The following is a 19,605-nucleotide window of genomic DNA, read 5'->3' as shown; positions in this document are numbered from 1 at the left end:
ACCTAATAGACCTAGGATTGCATTAAAGAAACATACTAATAGCTGGTCTCAAGGGGGTATTTCTTTTCCAGACTTTAATTTATATATTATCTCTTCTATTATAAAAGTTATTACTTTATTAATAAATCGGTCATATGTCGCAAAATGGAAAGATTATTGGGAGCTAATTAGTATGCACTTCATGAAAATCTCCTTAACACATAAAAATATGATTATAAATAACTCCATGTTGTGGTTGCTAAAGGAATTTTGTACTTCACCTATTACACCTAAACATATGGTCTGTTACCCATTAAATATTATTATTAGTTATCGTAACTTTATATTCATGCACCCTAAGTATAGGGAATGGAATTTTATTGTATTCCCTATAATTTATACTCAGGGTATGCTTATGTCATCTACTTCTGAAGGAGCTCATTTAGCTATAGATAATAATCTAAAGTACTGGTATCAGCTGATATCTGATAATAAAGTTAAAAATCTAGATTTCTTAAAACAAGAATTTGATCTAAGAGAAACTTGCTGGTTAGAGGTTCAGATCTTTAGACAACATGTCATTGATAGAATAGATCTAATGTCTATAACAGTTAAAGAATCTATTCCAAAACTGATTGATTACTTGATAATAAATTTACAGCATAAAGTTTCTGATAAAGGTAAACTTTCATATATACATAAAATTATCAGACAAGAAACTTTTTACAATGTAGATTCATACTGGAATTATTTCACCTCTATTAATGGGGACCCACCAACTCAACAAGATAAACAATATATATTGGAATCTGCTTATAGAACTACATCTTCCATTGTCTGGAGACTTTATACATGGAAATTTTACATAGATCTTTTATACACCTTTGATGATGAATAAAATTAATAATAAAGATAATCTATGTAAGAGATGTAATGTAGAAATTAATGCTGACTGGGCTCATATGTTTTATGACTGTATGAAGTTGAAAGAATACTGGAAGTCAATTAATGAATTTTTGCAGGCTCTTTTTACAGATAATTTCATTATTTCTAAGTCTCTTATATTATTCAACACACCTGCACCTCAATGTGTTAAAAAGATTAAGCTTCCCTTGTTATGGTCTATCCTAGCAGTGGCTAGGAAAATAATAACTAGAAATTGGATTTCAGATACACCTCCTTCGTTCAATGAATTTAAAAATGTTATGAATATAATGTGTCATATGGAAATAAGCACAATTAGAATGAGATGGGATAATTTACAAAATTTGTTAAAAAAATTCTAATTTCAATAGCACAGTATTTTAGTTTAATTAATTGATCTGATTGTAGTGGATGTCTTTGTAAATACTTTAGTTGTTTTGTTGAATATTATAATAATACCTATTTTTAATTATTTGTATAAAATTGTTATGATATTTCTCTTATATGTTAAAACAATAAACTTGTTTTGAAAAAAAAAAAAGAAAGTCCTATGTGGCACATCTCATTACCAAGGGTTTTTCTTCCAGGAAGAAAGAGGTCACCATCTCTCTCTACTCTTCTCTCATTAAGCCAATCATCGAGTATAATGCCCCATTTGGCATGTACCTCACTAGACACATGCAACTGCAGAAAGGCCTTAAAAGTACCTCACGAAGAGGATCCTAGGCCTTAAACACATGCCCTACATGGACAGACTCAAAAAACTCCAGATATTCTCTGTCTCATATCGTCTACTAAGAGGCAATCTCTGCTTGACTTACACAGCCATGTCTGACCCAGCTCTGTAAGAAACACTAGATCTAAAGAAATCCCAATCCCTCTGCACCACATGTTCCATAGACCTCAACATCATTGCCACAATTAACAGAACATGCTGGAGGGACAGGTTCATAACATAGAGACTGCCCATGCTCTGGAATAGACTTCCCATACATGTCAAGCAGAGCAACTCACTGGCCCTCTTCAAGAGAAATCTTGATGAGTGGATGGGAAATACAAAGTTCACCACAGGGATCACTCCAGTGGCTCTATTTGATAGAGGCACAAGAACTAATGTCGGGCGGCACAATGCCAGGGCACTTTTATGGGCCAGGCCTGTAAAGACTCCAGGACCATTAGCCTAGTACACATCTATGAATGAAACTTAGCACTGGTTGCAAATTTTGAGATTTTATTGTAGCAGGTAGATAGTTTCAGAAGGTCAGATTTGTTTAGGTTAGTTAGAACTAGGGAAGTGTATAGTAAGGTGGAGAGTAGATGGGTACGAGAGATAGTGATTCGGAATTCCTGTGTGAGGAAGCTCTTGCAATGATAGAGTGAACCTATTTTTTTATGAACTTTGGCAACTGTTAGTGCTATATGTTAGCTGAATTTTAGGTTTTGGTCAATAGTTACACCTAGTAGCTTGGCTTAAGTTACTGGTGTGATAAGGGCATTATTGGAGGATGTTACTGAGCATGGCGAGGTAGTGGTGAAAGTTTTGGATGGGTGGAAGATCATGAGTTGGGTCTTAGATGGGTTTAGTATGAGTTGAGAGGAATTTAGTCATTTTTCTATAGTAGTGAAGGCTTCCTGGGTTCTATCTTAGAGTAATTATAAAGAGGGGGCTGAGCAAATAAGGTTGGTGTCATCAGCATACTGTACTATATTAGTTTGTTGGCTAGCCGAGGGGAGGTTATTGGTAAAGATGGAAAATAGTAAGGGACCAAGAATGGATCCTTGCGGAACACCTTGTTCCACTTGGAGGAGAGGGGAGAGAGCGTTATGCCATTTAACAGCTTGTTGCCGGAGGGTTAGATAATTCTTAAACCACAGTAGAGAGGAGTTATCCAGACTGAGCTCAGAGAGAGTCAATAGTAATTTGCAGTGGGATACATTGTCAAATACCTCTGACAGGTTTAGGAAGACAACAGACACTAAGTTACTGAGATTTCTTTGTTGGTTGACGTGGTCAGTAAAGGATATAATGGCAGAGGTGGCACTATGGTTCGGCCAAAATACATGTTGGGAATTGCTAGTAGGCTATACTGAAGAAGATGATTCAGTAGTTGGGTGTTTACACATTTTTCTAAGATTTTTGATAAGGGAGATAGTATAACTATGGGGTGATAATTACTAAGTTATGTCAAGGAACCACCTTTGTGTAGGGGGACGACGTAAGAAATTTTCTAGAGAGAGGGGACAGTGTATTCAGCTATGGATCTATTGATGAGTATGGAAATAGGGAAGGCAATGGCAGAGGTGGCAATCATGAGGTAATCAGCAGGGAGTTTATCAGCAGCAAGAGTAGTGGATTTCAATTTGGCAAGATGTTTATGAATTAGGTCAGTTGGAACTGGTTTAATAGAGAATTGGGAGTTGGTCTTATAGTGACAGTTTTGTATTTTCAGGGTATTTGTAGTAGTAGTAGTAGTGGGGAAACTGTTGAATAACTTTTGGATGGAGGAGGTGAAATAGTCATTAAACTAGGTGGCAATATCATTGTTATCACCTTCAATGTTCGGGTTGGGGAGGGGGTGATTTTGCTTGGTTGGAGAATGTGGTTGATTGCAGACCAGAATTGTTGTGGATTGTTGTAGTGAGATTTTTGTAGCTGGATATAATAACATTTTTGTCATTATGTACTTCTCATTGTTTAAGTAGGGATTTTGTGTCCTTTGAGATCTGGGGGTGGGTGGGTGGGTTGGTTTTAGTACAAATTATACATTGTGGAGCCATTAAGATTAAGGATATCTAAGAAAGTTGTATTAAAGTACTCTACGGCTTCATCTAATGGTAGAGTTTTAAGAGGCGACCGATTTATTTTTTTAAGGTGTTGATGAATTGGTCTGGTAAGAAATTTTTGGAATTATGGATAGAAAGTAGGATGGGGGGTTTTATGGGTTTTGTGTGCTGCTTTAGTATGACTGTGGGTAGGTGATCACTAAGGGAGTTGGGTAACATACCAGATCTATTGGCAGATGAAGGCTTGTTGGTTAGGATCCAGTCTAATATGGATTCCTTTTTGGTGGATTTGTCTATACGGGTCGGGGTTTGGATAAGCTGTGTGAAGTTAAATAGGTTAAGTGGTACTTCGGGGGGGGGGTGCTGTGATAGAGGCCCAATCAAAGCTAAAGTCCCCCAGGATAAGTATCTCCTGAGGGAGGGTGGTGGAAGTCCAATGTAAAATGGGCTCTAGGGTGGCAATATTGTTGCCTGGTAGTAAGTAGAAAGATCTAGCTTCAGATCTGGTGAAATGACTGTAAAACTGAACAGTAACCTTTCATGTAAGGTGCTCTGGTACCAACTATGTTTATAACCAATCTCATGTTTAAGATGATGCTATGGATGATCCTTCACATGCAACAGCTAAGTGTTCAGCCTTCTTGAAGACTGTGGGTGCAGTGTTTGAAGGATAGCACCTACTGACACTGAAGTTCTACTGGCAGACTTCATCACTTATGAGGAGTGTTGCAGATGCCCTGTAAAGCACTACTTGCCAGATCTGAATCCAAGTAATGAAATGTTATTGGCTTTCTCTAGTATTCATGGACTGTCCAAAACACTATGCTAAAATAAAAAGAGTAAAGGGAGAGCTCTAGATGTTTCAAGATAAAGGGCTTCTTCTGTTGCCACTCCTATAAAAAGTTGTAGTTAATTAACCATAAGATGGCATGCCAGCTCACTCTTTAATCATGCTGAAAGCTGGTAAGAGCAAAAACCTTTGGATTCAGGATTGCAGAAACTCTGGGAATGTCAGCTAACTACATGTTGAACAGTTCCAGTGGAGACAGCCGGTTTTGAAAAAAGCCAGACTGTATCTGATTTTTTTTGAGGTTTCAATAGAAAGAATGCTGACTGACATTTATTGGTAAATTGAATGCAATTATAGATAAAGTAAGAACTAGTGGTAATGAAGTCGCTGATATGCTATAATTACAGGAATTATATTCTGACATTATAAGACATGGGTGGTGAATTGGCATTTCTTTAGTCTGCAAGTGTAATGTCTGGTTTCAGGTTTATTAAATAGATGCATGATGGTTTCTTGTCTGGAGCCAGGTGAGAGCACTGGGTGGTGTTATAATTTTGTATTATTTGAGTCTTGGTGCGTGAAACAAAATATGATAACTCTGCTTTGGAAACCAGGTAAAGTCTGTAGTATAAGCTAAAAAAAGAACCTTTTACAAAACCACTTTTGCATCCAGATATGTAGTCAGTGTGTTCAATGCCTAAAAAACTTAGAACTGTATGTGTCTGATTCTGCAGAGACTTCATGCAGGAGTTTAGGGAAATGATACTAATTTCATGTTGTTAGACAATGGGACTTTACTGACATAAAGGTGAATAATTGCCCAGAATATTAATAGGGGTACATTTTAAAGTCACACTTTAGTGCAGTGATGAAGTCTTATTTGTTGAGTGATTTGCATGTGACGCAAGGATATATAATCGATCTTTATTTTCTAGGAACTCCATAAAATTTGTGGTATTTTGTATGGATAAAAGTTAAATTATTGTGGCATTACTTCACTGACAGAGAATACTGTCAGTCTTTTAAACACTTATTATTTATGATTATGACTCATTATATGTTGTTTTGCATGAATGTATAACTTGTTGCTTTCTAGATGCATAAACACTCTGCAACGGTTACCAAATGTAAATAGGGTTGGGTGTCATGGAATTAATATAAGATGATATACCTATCTATTTTTTGTAGGTGTTGCAGTTGCCCAAAGGTTACTTATTGTTCAGAATGGGAAGTGATAAGTGAAAGAAATGTATAGTATTCAGTATTGTGAAACATTTACTGAGTGGCACTGCAGGGGTGGTACATAAGGCAAAAATGTGACAATTTCCCACATTGCATATAGTTAGGTGTGGCATTCACTTAGCCTCAGATGGAGAGTAAGAGGTATACTGGAAGCTAGACTTGCATTACAATTGATAAGCAGTGCCAGCTAATTACTTGAGAACATGGCTTCCCTCTGTTGCAACAGGAGAGTCATATCCTCTTAATATGATTTGCAGGGAAGCATAAATTAGTGATTTAGTGATATGTAAAGTTGTTGAGATAAGTGCAGTTTCCCAATATTGCAAGGAGGAGTTTTTCTCAAACAAACAATGTGGGATGATGCCTGGCTTTACAGTATATTGAAAGTTGCCCCGACTATAGATTCTAATTCAACTGCCCTTCTAAATGAGTAAAATGCTAGAAATGTTCATCTGGTCTAGGTCAGGAGACTTGTAACATGATTTTGAAATTTTAACTGAGGAATTTCAATGTTATCTGATCATGCACTTGGTGTATAAACAGGGATGCCAGGGCTTTTTGTCATCGTGCATACAATTATAAAAGAATAAGGTGTATGAAAGTTGTCAGTGGTGGGCATATCACAGAGTAACAAATAGACAGTGTTAGACATGGGCTTATGACGGCATACTTAATAGGGCTACAGCTTTTCTTTTCTCACTAACTGCAATTACAACTGCATGTATTAAATTTAGCAGTTGGTTTACCCATGTAAAGCAAGGCTTTCACAATACTGAACTTGTGTTTATGTTGAAGTCTATTTAGTTTGAAAACCTGGGTGATTAATGAAAAGGATGCTGACTGCTTGTTGGCACTGTTGAGTGGTAATTGAGGACTGAAGTTCTTCTAAGGTCCGAGAAGGAGACCCATAGGGAAGACAACAGAAATTTATTACAGGTAATGAATGCCCCAATGATGCATGGATAGTTTGTCATGCCTTAGAAGGAATGCTTTTAGAACCAGTAAAATACATACTACTGAAAAAAAAAACACAGAAAAACAAGTTCACTCACTCATCTGTTCTCTGATAACCAACTGAAACAACAATGTCTTTGGTAAACTGGAAAATATCTTGGCACTTGGAGGGTGTAAGGTAGTATACTAATCCTGAATGAGGCACCAACCCATTGCAGGATTCACACACACACACACACACACACACACACACACACACACACACACACACACACACAGGGTAATTTGGAGGATTGCCAATCCACCTACATCATGATTTTGGGATGTGTAGGGAAACCAGGTGACTTGACAAAAACTGTGGTCATAGGCAGAATATGCAGTCTTCACACAGACAACACCACAGCCAGTAACCAAGGTGCACAACCAAGGACTCTATGGCAGCACTGATGCCCATTGTATCATTGCCAATTAAAGTTGCAAAATTAATTTTGTGAATTAGTTTATTTTTTAACAAGCAGGGAATACATAACATACTTAAAGCAACAATATAGATATGTGGTATAATGTTTAGCAAAACATGATTACAATACTAAAAAATACTTGCAAAAAAAGTGAATTGAGCCAGAGAGCAAGCTAATACTCATTCAAAAACAGACCTCTGATTACGTGACATGATTTTACTAATACAATTTTGGTCACTCACAGTTTCATTACTTGTAATTTCAGTGTATAAAATTTACTTGTGAAAACTCAAAATCTTAGTATATAAAATATTTCACAAGCTTTACCTGTAGTAAATAATAGGAACAAGAAATTAAACTTAAATACACATTAGATAAGCACTGAAGTGACCAAACAGGCTGTGATGATGTGGGGTATTGCCAGCTATGCCAGGAGAAGTAGGGCAGTGGATGTGTAATATATGCCAGTACAGCTAGCTGGAGTTTTGTAATTAATATGTCATTTGTATATCAAACTGATTTGTACAAATGTTTGTGTTGAAAAAATGTATTTGTAAATTTGCTTGGGTTAAAAATGTATCAACAGTGTGTCCTGCTGGACAGAAAAGAAATATACATGTATAGAACTGTACTGTATTGTAACTGTTTGAAATGAAATTACCTGGATTACCTGGATTAGCCCATAAAGATTGTATCTTACAGTTCATAATGCAGCCAGAGACAAAATGTCTGTACTAGGAAGCTTCCTACATTGTCTTTGGGGTGAACTAGTTGCTACTCTGGAAGGGTGGAGGTTTGAAATTGTTTTATGACTTCCAAGAGCTGCAGCAGATCTTAGCAAGGCTCTGTGTGTATTATTGACAAATATGTGCTAAATTCTGACAGCTTCTAGCCAAGCCGGGGGGGGGGGGGCATGGGAACCAGAAGTCAGATGACCAGATGTATGTGATGTCATTCTGTAATCCATCACTAAAAGTTATATTTTAATACCAGGTGAGAGTGAATTCTCATTGCACTCTGTTTTTGTAACCTGACAAAGAAGGATATCTCACCTACTTCATCTTGCCTTACTCTATTAAGTAACCAGGGAATAATGATTCTTTAGATCTGTCAGGAAAATATAGTGAGATAACTAGTTAAGTATTGCTTTTCTGTAACTGTATGAACCTGTCCACCTGTGTTATTTTTAATAATTCCTGCGTGTGAAACTGTTTATTTTACGCAGATATTTAGGCATTTTCATGTTCTTTTCTTATTTATTATTAAATATATTGACATTTTTCATTGTGGCTGATCTTTTAGAGAATATTTTAGTCTCTGAAAGTACTTACATATATATTTGCTGGAAGCTCTGGCTGCTCCTGAAAGCCTTGCTGTTGGTCAAACTATCATTTGTATTAATATTAATTTCACTCAGTATAACTGGGTACCCTTGCAACAGCCTTAGAGTAGTAGGCTTTGGAGTGTCTGGTAGTGATGAAACTACCTTATAGTCTGGGCAGAAGGAGGCATACCTAGTAAATCTCTGTCAGTGTGTGTGTGTGTGTGTGTGTGTGTGTGTGTGCCTCAGCTCCTTTGAGCAGGGATATGATGCACTGGTTTCACAGAGTGGGTACTGGAGGACTTGGCTGAAAACCCAACCCTACAGCTGTGCCAATGGTAAGTCTTACTGCGGATCTGGAGAGACAGGACCCAGCCCTTGGATTGACTGTGTTCCCTGTGTGCTCTTAAAGGAAATTGTGCTTGAGGCAGAGAGCTGCATCTGGAAATACATAGTGCATACATTTTTGTTCCAAGTGAACATCCCTCTCCAGTGTCACTGATAAGGATTCAGGCTCCTTGATTACTGGCCCAGAGTGGGGGCATCACAAAGGCTTCTGTCCATTGGTCATTTTAAACACAGGTATACACTGCACTACACTAGACAGAATCTATTTACCTTTTCCTGCAAAATGCAAGCAAGTAGATATGGCTGTGTTTCATATTTTTTTAATGAATAACTGAGACAATAAACCAATTTACTATTTTATTAAAAATGAAAAACTTAAAGGAAACAGAAATGTAAAATCCCGAAGTAACTACTATTGTAAAATAATAACAGTGGAGCCAAAGGATGCCTTGTTCCGGGAGGCCACATCTACTTTGCAATGAGTGAAAATGATATGAGGATTAGCCCATTTAGCTGCCGCACAGATCAAATCTAAAGGCAGCTTGGCTTGAAAGGCAGTAGAGGTAGCCAAGGCCCTAGCTGACTGTCCTCTAACTTTTCCTGGAAGTTTTTTGTTGCACAAATTCTAGACGTAGGTGATGGTGTCTGAAAGCCACTTAGATAAGGTCACTTTTGAGACTGAATAACCTTTTCTATTCTCTGCAAAGGAAATAAACAATTGGTCAGATTTTCTGATGTCCTTGGTTGTGTGTAAATAAAAATGTAACTGTCTATGAACGTCCAGTTGATGGAGCTTATACTCTGCTTTGTTGCCATGATTGGAGAAGCATACAGGGAGCCCTATGGATTGATTCAAATTGTACTCTGAACACACCTTTGGTAGGAAGGAGGGATTGGTTCTACGAGAAACTCTATCTTTGTGGAAAATCAAGTACAGAGGATGAACTGATAAGGTCTGTAATTCTGAAACCCTCCTAGCTGAGGTAATAGCAGTCAAGAAAAAGGTCTTCCATGTCAAAAATTTTAGAGGACAAGTAGCAGCTGGCTCAAAGGGGGAAGAATCAGAGCCACTAAAACTAAATTTAGGTCCCGGGGGGGAGGAGGTTCTCTTATTGGAGGTCTTAAGAGGATAGTGCCTCTTAGGAATGCTTTGCAGACCCAATGGGACATAACGTTAGAGCCCATTTCTCCCACATGAAAATTAGAAATGGCAGCCAGCTAAACCCAAAAAGTAGCTGCAGCTGCTCCTCACTCAAAAGCTTCAGCAAGAAATTCGAGAATCTTTGAAATGGGTGCAGTAAAGGGATCAATCTCATTCTTGTTTGCCCAACAAGAGAACCTCTTCCATTTACTAGCATAAGGTTTCCTGATAGTGGGTTTGTGGGAGGAAATCAAAATGTGTTGAACTGCCGGGGAAATATCAGGAAGCCTGGCTAAGACAGGAAGTGGAGAAACCAAGCTGTCAGCTTGAGAGTTTGGATGGAAGGGTCTAGCTCACCCAACTGATGCATCAGGAAATCTGGAACTGGGCCCAGGATCCATGGCTCCCCCTGCAGATGAGACCAAAGGAATAGGAACCATATCTGATGAGGCCAGTAAGGGGCAATGAGAAGTATCTTGCAACCCAGCAACTTTGCTTTCTGAAGAACCTTGGGGATAAGGGGGAATGGTGGAAAAGCATAAAACAGTCCCGGGGGCCAATTGTGAACAAGTGCGTTCCTGGGTGACTGTCCCGGTGGTGGGACTAGGGAAAAGTAGCTGCTGCATTTGTTGTTGAGGGGGGTGGCAAAAAGATTGCAGCATGCTGGCCCCATTTGTGAAAAATCAAGTCTGCAATTTCCTGTTTATCATGTTGGATTTCCCCAGAATGTGTGTTGTGATCAGAAAACGTTGGGAAGACATCGCCCATTGCCATACTCGTAGAGCCTCCTGACACAAGGGATAAGACCTGGTTCCACCCTGTTTGTCGATGTACCATACTACTGACATATTGTCTGTCTGAATTGCTATAGTCCCTATAGGTAGAGAGTCTTGAAGTGCTTGCAATGCCAGAAGCACCGCTCTCATCTCTAAGACATTGATGTGTAAGTGGTACATGTGTTGCTGCCAAGTCCCTTGAACAGTCTGTCCCAGATAATGCCCCCCCTCCCCCCATCTGGGAAGCATCTGTGGTCACTGTGGCTATGGGTTGGGGAGTTAGAAATGTCCTGCCTATTGTCACCACAGGGGAGTGAAGCCACCATTCTAGATTCTTTTTGCAGAACTCCATGATTAAAATCTGATGTGACATGGGTATATCCTGGAATGACCATTGGTTCATAGGTTCATAGGTTAGTACTAAGCTAACTGCCCTTGCGAGCCATTTTAAGCCTAGCCAATTATCCCTTGTGAGACTCAAACCCTGCACCTTGTGTTTGTAAGGCAAACACCTTAACCATTAGGCCATTTTAATCTCATTGAGCAAAAAGGAGCCACTGCCGAATTTTCATGTGGAAACGTGCCATAGGGACCAGAGTAATTGCTGCAGCCATTGAACCCAAGACTTTGATGACAAATCTTGCCTGAATTCTCTTTTTTGCCTTGGGGATTGAAACTTGACGATGAATGTTTGACACCAAAGGCAGCTTTGCTATCATAGCCCTTGTCTCTAAATCTGCCCCTATAAATGTAATATACTGACAAGGCAACAAGGCAGACTTTTCATAGTTTATGGTGATGCCTAGTTGTGAACAAGTGTGAATTGTGGAGTCCTTTGCCTTGATTAGCTGATGCTCGGTGGTGGCAGTAAGGAGCCAGTCATCTAGATATGGAAACACCTGGAATCCTAGACGCAATAGGTGAGCCGTAACTACTGCCATGCATTTGGTGAACACCCTGGGGGGCTGTGGTGAGAGCAAAAGGTAGAGCTCTGAACTGGTAATGACTGGCTCCCAGCGGGAAGTGTAGATATCTCCTGGATCACCTGTCCATTTTTATGTGGTAGTACGCACCCTGGAGATCGATAGAGCACATCCAATTGTCCTGACCCACAAAGGGAAGAATGGACTGCAGTGTTACCATCTGGAACTTTGTTTTCTTGAATGATTTGTTCAGTCTGCTGAGATCCAAAATGGGCCTCCAGTCCCCTGTCTTTTTTGGAACTAAAAAGAGCCTTGAGCAAGTTCTGGACTCGATTGTCTGCAGGGACTTCCTGGATGACTCTTTTTTTTTTCTAGCAACCTTTGAACTTCTAGGTTTGCTTGATCCTGAAGATTGGGTGGAACATCTGGGATTGACTGTTTTTTTTGTATGGTGTGGTTGGGAGAAGGGAATTTTGTAACCCCTGGATATTATCGATAGAACGCATGCATCTTCTGTGATTGTCTGCCATGCTTTTGGGTTCAAGGATAATCTGCCCCTGACTGCCTCCATAGGTGGACAGTCGGGCCTCCCTTCAGGAGCGCTTGAAGGGCCTACCAGAAAAGGTATCTCTGTCACCCTGATTATGTGGACCCCCCCCCCATGAGACCGGTGTCTTCCGTTATTATTTCCCCCTCTGCCCCGGGGGGGGGGATCTCCACTTGTGTCAGGCAAAGCTCCCTGGGATTTCCAGAACCACATCTTCCTGCTCTTCTGACCTTTAGGATAAGGTCTAGAAGGAGTGGAGAAATGTACTCCCATGGCAGAGAGAGTTTTGGCTTCCTGTTAACATCTAGTAAGAGTCTCTTTTACCTGGGGCCCGAACAGAGCCATTAAAGGGGGTGTTGGTAAAGGAGGACTTGAAGCATTTACACGAGTGCATGGATTGTGCAATCCCTAACATAACCAAGATGCTATCCTCCAAAAAAAGGAAGCCAATCTGGTGGTCCCCTGCCATAAACAAACTCTACAACAGAAGAAAGAAACTGTTGCAAAAAAGAGTAAAATCCCATAATTGGTGGAACTCCCTGGTCAGCCTCAGTAAGATGCTGAGGTCCCTCATTAAATCCCCCAAAACTAGTTACAAAAACAAAATCGCCACTGATTCGAAAGACAACCACAAAGCATTCTATAGCTATGTCAAGAATCTTGATGGCAACACTCAGATCTGCTCTGAGTTACAGCACAATGGCACTAAATATACAGAACCAACTGATATTGCCAAAATCCTGGCAGATAGGGTCAGTGCTAACTTTACCCCTTCTCTCACCCCCTAAACGGCCCATCTCTATACTGGAAGAATGCAAAGTTCCTGTAATCATGGCTGCACAGGTAAAGAACAAACTCTCCAAAGCCAAGAACACAGCATCCATGGGACATGGCAACATCCCAGGCTGAGTTCTACATGCACTATAGAATGAACTGGCACCCCACCTAAGTACCATGTTCAATCATAGCCTCACTTCAGGCTTTGTGCCCACTGAATGGTGCACAGCAATGGTTATCCCACTCCACAAAGGGGGAGCCACCATGGACCCTCAGGAACTACCACCCCATTAGCCTGATTAACCTGGTCTGCAAGGCTATGGACTGTATCATCTTGGAACTTATAAACAATGACATTGGTAATCTCCAAACTCTGGACCCTACCCAGTTCAGGTTTGTAAAAGGCAGATCATGTCTCCTAAACCTGATAGACTTCTTTGAAGTGGTCACCAAAGCCCAAGATGAGGGTAAGGTGGTTCACACAGCCTATCTAGATCTTGCCAAGGCTTTCAACACCATCCCCCACTTTGGAATTATAAATAAACTCACTAAACTAGGTATAAATCCCTATGTCACAAGATGGGTTGCCAATTGGCTCACTGACAGAACCCACACTGTGAATGTAGCAGACTCTAAATCCAACTTCAGACCAGTGACAAGTGGAGTACCACAGGGTTCAGTTCTTGGTACTCTCCTGTTTGGTGTCTACTTCTCTGAAGTACTGGGTAACACAGAAGGTCTTTGGCTAACAAAGTTTACAGATGACTGCAAACTAGGAGCCATAATCAAAACCCCTAACAATGTGGACATCCTACAAAAGGGCCTCACTGAGACAAATGCCTGGTGTCAAAGCCATGGCCTCAAGCTCAATGCCAAAAAGTGCATTGTCATCCCTTTTGTTAAAATCTCTGTACCCAAAAACTACCACATAGGCGGTAGTCTACTTAACACCAAAAGTGTGATAAGAGACCTTGGGACACAGGTGGACAGTAGTCTCTCCTTTGATAACCACATCGCCACAGTAGTTAGGAAATCCTTCTACTTGGCACACCTCATCACAAAAGGTTTCTCATCCAGGAAAAAAGAGGTCATTGTTCCCCTTTACTCATCACTCATTTGATCCATTATAGAGTACAACACCCCTTTTGGTATGTACCTCACAAGACATCTACAACAACTGGAAAGGCCGCAGAAATACCTCACAAAGAGGATTACCGGCCTCAAACAAATGCCCTATGCAGACCTTCTCAAAAAACTCCAGCTTTACTCCGTCGCATATCACCTACTCAGAGGTGATCTCTGCCTAACATACAAAGCTATATCAAACCCAGAGATGTTGGACATGCTCCATTTAAAGAAATCCCAATCTTTCTGAGCTACACGCTCTAGGAACCTAAACCTTGTCACCACAATAAACAGAACATGCTGGAGGGATAGATTCCTGTCCCAGAGACTTCCCATACTCTGGAACAAACTACCTATACATATCAAATAAAGCTCCTCATTAGCACTCTTCATGAAAAATCTTGATGATTGGATGGAAGATAGGAAATTCACCCCAGGGATCACTTCTGTGGCTCTGCTCGACAGGGACACAGGAACATAATTTTCTTGGGTGGCGAAAGCCAGGGTACCATTTGGCTAGGCTTATATAGGCCCTAGGGCCAATACCCTAGTACCTACCTATGAACCTAAGGGCTCCACAAACTGACAAAGGTGCACCCAGGAGTGTCTCCATAAGGCAACTCCTGTGCCTGCTGCCCTACTTGGTTTATTGGCTGTGTAAGAAATCAGCCGCATGGAGGAGTTAACTACAGAAGTCAAGGTCACAAGCTGAGAAGCCATCTTGTACGCATCTCCCACAGCTGTAGGATCCTGTAGGGTATCTTCCAACTCCTTGAGGAGATCCCTCTGAAGGTGTGTAAAGTAGGACAAATAATTCAGTGACCTGAGTGTAAAGGCCGCTGAAGAAAATATATGCTTCCCATACCTGTCCATTGTACGGGATGTTTTGTTTGGTGGATGGACAGAAGTTGTTTCCGCTAATTCCTTCTTAGTGGCTGCTGCCACCACCATAGCATAGACAGGCATGACCGTAGATAAAAAAGGTTTGTCATCTGGTGCAGTTATAAATTTGTTGGGCCTCCGTGGAACTGGTTGTAGTGTCTCTGGAGAGCTCCATCCCTTCCGACTCACTGCACCCAACAGTAAGTCGAAAGGTGGAGACACCCAAGGGGTGGAGGATCGGGAACTGAATGCATCCAGGTACAAAGACTCGTCATCAGAAGGGGCAAGGGATTTCCAGCCACCCCTCTGCCTAAGAATTTCCAGGCTGTCTGAAAATGACACATCCTCAGAGGGGGACCGTGGGGACCCTTCTGAGTCCTCCAAGTCTGTGTTTGATGTCAGGGATGCAGGGGAGTCCAAATGCTTCCTCTTACATGTCCTCTGCCAAGGGACCTCCTCTGAGGGGTGCTCTGGGGAGGTTTCAGAAGAGGTGGGGTCACCCAATGGGGTGTCCTGGAACATGGGTTCCCTACGGTTGGGGAGGAGGGGAGGTTCGGAGGCATACACCGGCACCGAAGGAAAAGAAGCCAATAAAGCCGAGGGTGGAGTGGTCTCAGAGGACAGCACACTCATCACCTCAAAGGCATCACGGTCCCAGCCCGAAAGAGTCTCCAGCTCTGAAGAGCCTGGAGATCTCTTCCAAACCAAGGGCGATGGGTCCGAGGCTGATGTAGAAGCTGAGCTTGCCTGTGCCGAAGCTCCAAGAGGGAGAGTAGGGTCGGAGAAGGGTCCGATGCCTCTCCCCTCGTGGAGCCAATGAGGAAGCATCATCCCAGATCCCTCGATAGAATAGGGTAATGAGAGACCAGAGGTTATCGGAACTGATGGTTCCACCACAACAACTTCCATGCACTCCAGCTCCGAACTCAAGGGAGTTGGAGGAGAAATTGATGATGATGTTGGTTGGAATGTCTGCACCACTTCCATATGGGCTGGGTGCGATAATAATTTTGCTAATGCCGGTGTCTTAAGAAGCCTCTATCCCACCCTCCCCACATCATCATCCGAAAGAATCCTGGATGACCGGGAGGAATGGGTGGAAGACCAGTGACTGCCTGCCACAGATTGTAAGAGATGTGATTGTGGAACAGACTGCACTGGTTCCAGAGAAGGAGACCTGGTTCTCTTGTGAGTCCTGGCTGGTTCTGAGACTACTGATGGAGCCGCAGGAGAGAGAGTCCTGTCAGAACAGACACTCGAATCCGACAATGCTGAAGATTTGTCTTTTCCTTTGGATGACTCCAATGTCGGAGCCGACGAGAATGATGGCTTGGTGGATTTGTCCTGCTTTTTTTGTTGGCTGAGTCCCCTCTGTGGAAGGATCGAAGGGGCCCTTTAATAAGCCTCGTAAAATCAGTTTATTCTTTCTCTCCTGCAGGACCAGAGAACTGAAAGCATGGCATATAGAGCATGAGTCCTGCAGATGTACAGCTCCTAAACAATATACATTTTAAAACCCTTAGGTTTTGTCTCTTTAGTGGAATCCTTAGATATAGTTCGACACACGTACACCAACAAATACTAGTAACTAAAACAAAGGCACTGAATAAGCACAGAAAGTTAAATCCCAATAAACAAAGTTTAACTACAGACCAAAACTTTTTTTTTTTTTGTTAGAAGGAAGGAGTGATGGGGGAGAGCCTCTAAGTTAAAACGGTGAACTCCCCCAACCGAGGAGAGCCTCTAACGTAAATGGCTGCTTCTACAAAAAGAAGAGAATAAGGGGAAAGCCCTCTAACTAAAACGGGTCTGAAGGGGAAGGAGAACCCTCTAAGTTAAATGGGTTCGCAAGAAAAGTAGGACTAAAGGAAAATGATGGCCACAACAACAATCAAAAACGGAAAGTTAGAAAGAACACTAACTGATGAAACTCTTTAACACTAAATATTTAACAAAATATTTAACAAAATTTGCAAATTTAGTCAAAAAAAAATAACACTTAGCCTGAGCCAGTATCCAGCAATCTTGACACTGCAAGCGACAAACGAGACCTGGGAAACTCCAGCTAGGCATGTTGGGATAGGGGCTAGCCTTGAGGCAGTAGAAGCTCTCGAGCTTTATTATATGGCCAAGTCAGAGCCAAACCCAACCAGCAAGAATGAATGTGAGATAGGGACAACATAACATCTCATGTTAAAGTGTTTCTAATCATTTAGCTATTTAATTTTGCTAGCCAGCCAGTTCAAGTGATGCGCATGTGCAAAAATAAGAAAAAGTGGGTTGTGGATAGATGGCTAGATTTACACATTGTGTAAACAAAGGAAGTCCAAAAGTACAGTGGAAACAACAAAGCATTTTATGCTTTAAACATAGTAACGAATAAGCCAAACACTGCTTGCACCACGGTCTCGAAAAAACCTATACTATAAATTGGATGGAGTGCAGTGTACCTGTTATATCGCAGATAAATTGAGTTGCACTGTGTTCAAATATGCATTGATGCTTAATTGTTCCTTCCAAGATGCGACTTTCAGCTACGATATACTTAAAATCCCATATCTCCACATCAGTTTAAGTTTAGTTTACTGACTGAAAAAATGATAATCTTATATATTGGATATTGGATATAATTTGACTTTTCAACATCTAAATCTTCCATCTAGTGGTGCAGAAGAAGCAACCTTCTGATGTTTCTGCCCCAGAGCAAAGTGTGGCATCATCAAATCTGCTGACCTTAAAGACAGGCTCTGACTTCCTTAGTTGGACATATGAGAGACAGAGAAGGTCTGTGTATGAATTGCCCTTTCTTCTGAATCTGCTTTCTGGTCAGACTCTCCACCATATAAGATTATCATTTTTTTCAGTCAGTAAACTAAACTTAAACTGATGTGGAGATATGGGATTTTAAGTATATCGTAGCTGAAAATCACATCTTGGAAGGAATAATTAAGCATCAATGCACCTCACTTAATTTATCTGCGATATAACAGGTACACTGCACTTCATCCAATTTATAGTACAGGTTTTTCAAGACCGTGGTGCAAGCAGTGTTTGGCTTATTCGTTACTGGTGGTTTCGGCACTGTTATTGCTTTTGTTTACGGTTTGGAGTTGTCTTTAAACATAGTAAACATAGTGCCAGAAAAATTAAGTATTAGAAAAATACATCCAAAAATATGCTCATGTGTTGCTCTAAGACTACAAAAATACACCTGACTAAAGTCACACTACAAAATCTTCAAACAGATGATCCTGCTTGATTTTCCATATGGAAACTATTCAGCAAATTATAGAAAATTGATGTAGGTTTGGCATAAAATATATATATATATATCAGTTAAAGAACAGAAAATTGATGCAAACTTGCCAAAAAGAACAGTCATTAACAATAAAATGTCATATCAAACAAGAAAGTTGCTAATGAAATCAGTCTGACTGATTCATGCTTATTTAAGTGTCCTGTGTTAATTTTTTATTAGTATAGTATTAATCAAATATGAGCAGTTCTTGAAAAATCAAGAAATGACAAAAGAACAACAACTAAGTAATAGAACAGACTTGAGAACGTGGCATAACATGTTTAATGCCAGTACAGTGCACCGGCTACAGAAAGATTATGATATTGAATTAATGGTGCCTTGAACAAGGGAAAGTTTAATAACATGAATCTCTATGGATTATATTATACTACTCAAGATATATAATGTCCAGTTTTACTGAATTTTCAACACAGGAAGTAAGTTTCAAGTAGCCATATTTTAGTGAAATTGTATGGTATAGTATGTAACAATTTTTACTGCAGGAAATAAGACAATTCCTCCAAATCCAGGAAAAGCATTATTTGGAGCTATAAGACAAATTACATTATTTATAAGATAAATTTACTTATTTGTATTTTACTTTTAGATGTATTGAAGATTATTAAAAACTCAGCTTTACCTGAATGGATAGGTAAATTCAATTTCAATGCTGAGGTCACTTTCTGTCTTGTTTGCACAATCCACACTGACTTCGAGTTCCCCAGAGTAACCACCACATGTTGCAAATGCAAATATTGCAAAAAGCTGTTGAAACAAGATGGTAGATTTGCTTTAGCCACACGTAAGCACTGGATTTTTTATTATATCACTAGTAAGAAATTTCAAACTTGTCATGTCATAGAAATGAAAAAGTAGAAGCAACTCATGCCATACTATACACAACCATCTCCCAAAGAAGTTTGGCTGGGTAATATCTCTTTTACACATTTGATATTTTTCAGGTTTATGCAGTAATATTTCTAACTGCAAATGCTGGTGGAGAACCATACTTTTAAAGAACTGTAATGTTGATTGGAAAACTGAACAAGTCACCATGCAAATGCATAAATTATTCTTACATTGCTCATGATTCTGCTGCAGCAACCCACGTCACCTTATTTGCTGTATATCCATGGATGTGCATTATAAAATATTCTACATTACTATTCATGACAAGAATATTGTATCATATAAATAGTGCACAAGCTCGCTCTCTCTCTAGCTTTTACTATGAGAGTCGTATAAAATTTATGCTAAAGGACTTTTTGCCATTTAATCCTTCATATAAATATTTTTCAATATTTAAAGTAGTATGATGCAGTATCTACATACT

At 40.2% G+C, this 19,605-nt stretch overlaps 1 protein-coding gene across 2 annotated transcripts in view; it reads right to left on the bottom strand.

The window, feature by feature from the left end:
* Positions 1 to 19,605, bottom strand: part of SYNPR (synaptoporin) — a 1,219,710-nt gene that overhangs the window by 679,033 nt on the left and 521,072 nt on the right. For both annotated transcript variants that reach the window (XM_044077441.1, XM_044077442.1), the window contains one exon: positions 18,913 to 19,037. In XM_044077441.1, the coding sequence (XP_043933376.1) occupies positions 18,913 to 19,037 (125 nt within the window). The remainder of the gene's footprint in view (positions 1 to 18,912; positions 19,038 to 19,605) is intronic.

The sequence above is a fragment of the Protopterus annectens genome, chromosome 7.part0 (genome assembly GCF_019279795.1).
Source record: "Protopterus annectens isolate FY-2018-M chromosome 7.part0, PAN1.0, whole genome shotgun sequence".
Classification (NCBI taxonomy): Eukaryota; Metazoa; Chordata; order Ceratodontiformes; family Protopteridae; genus Protopterus; species Protopterus annectens.
This window is presented reverse-complemented; position numbering and strand designations above follow the sequence as displayed.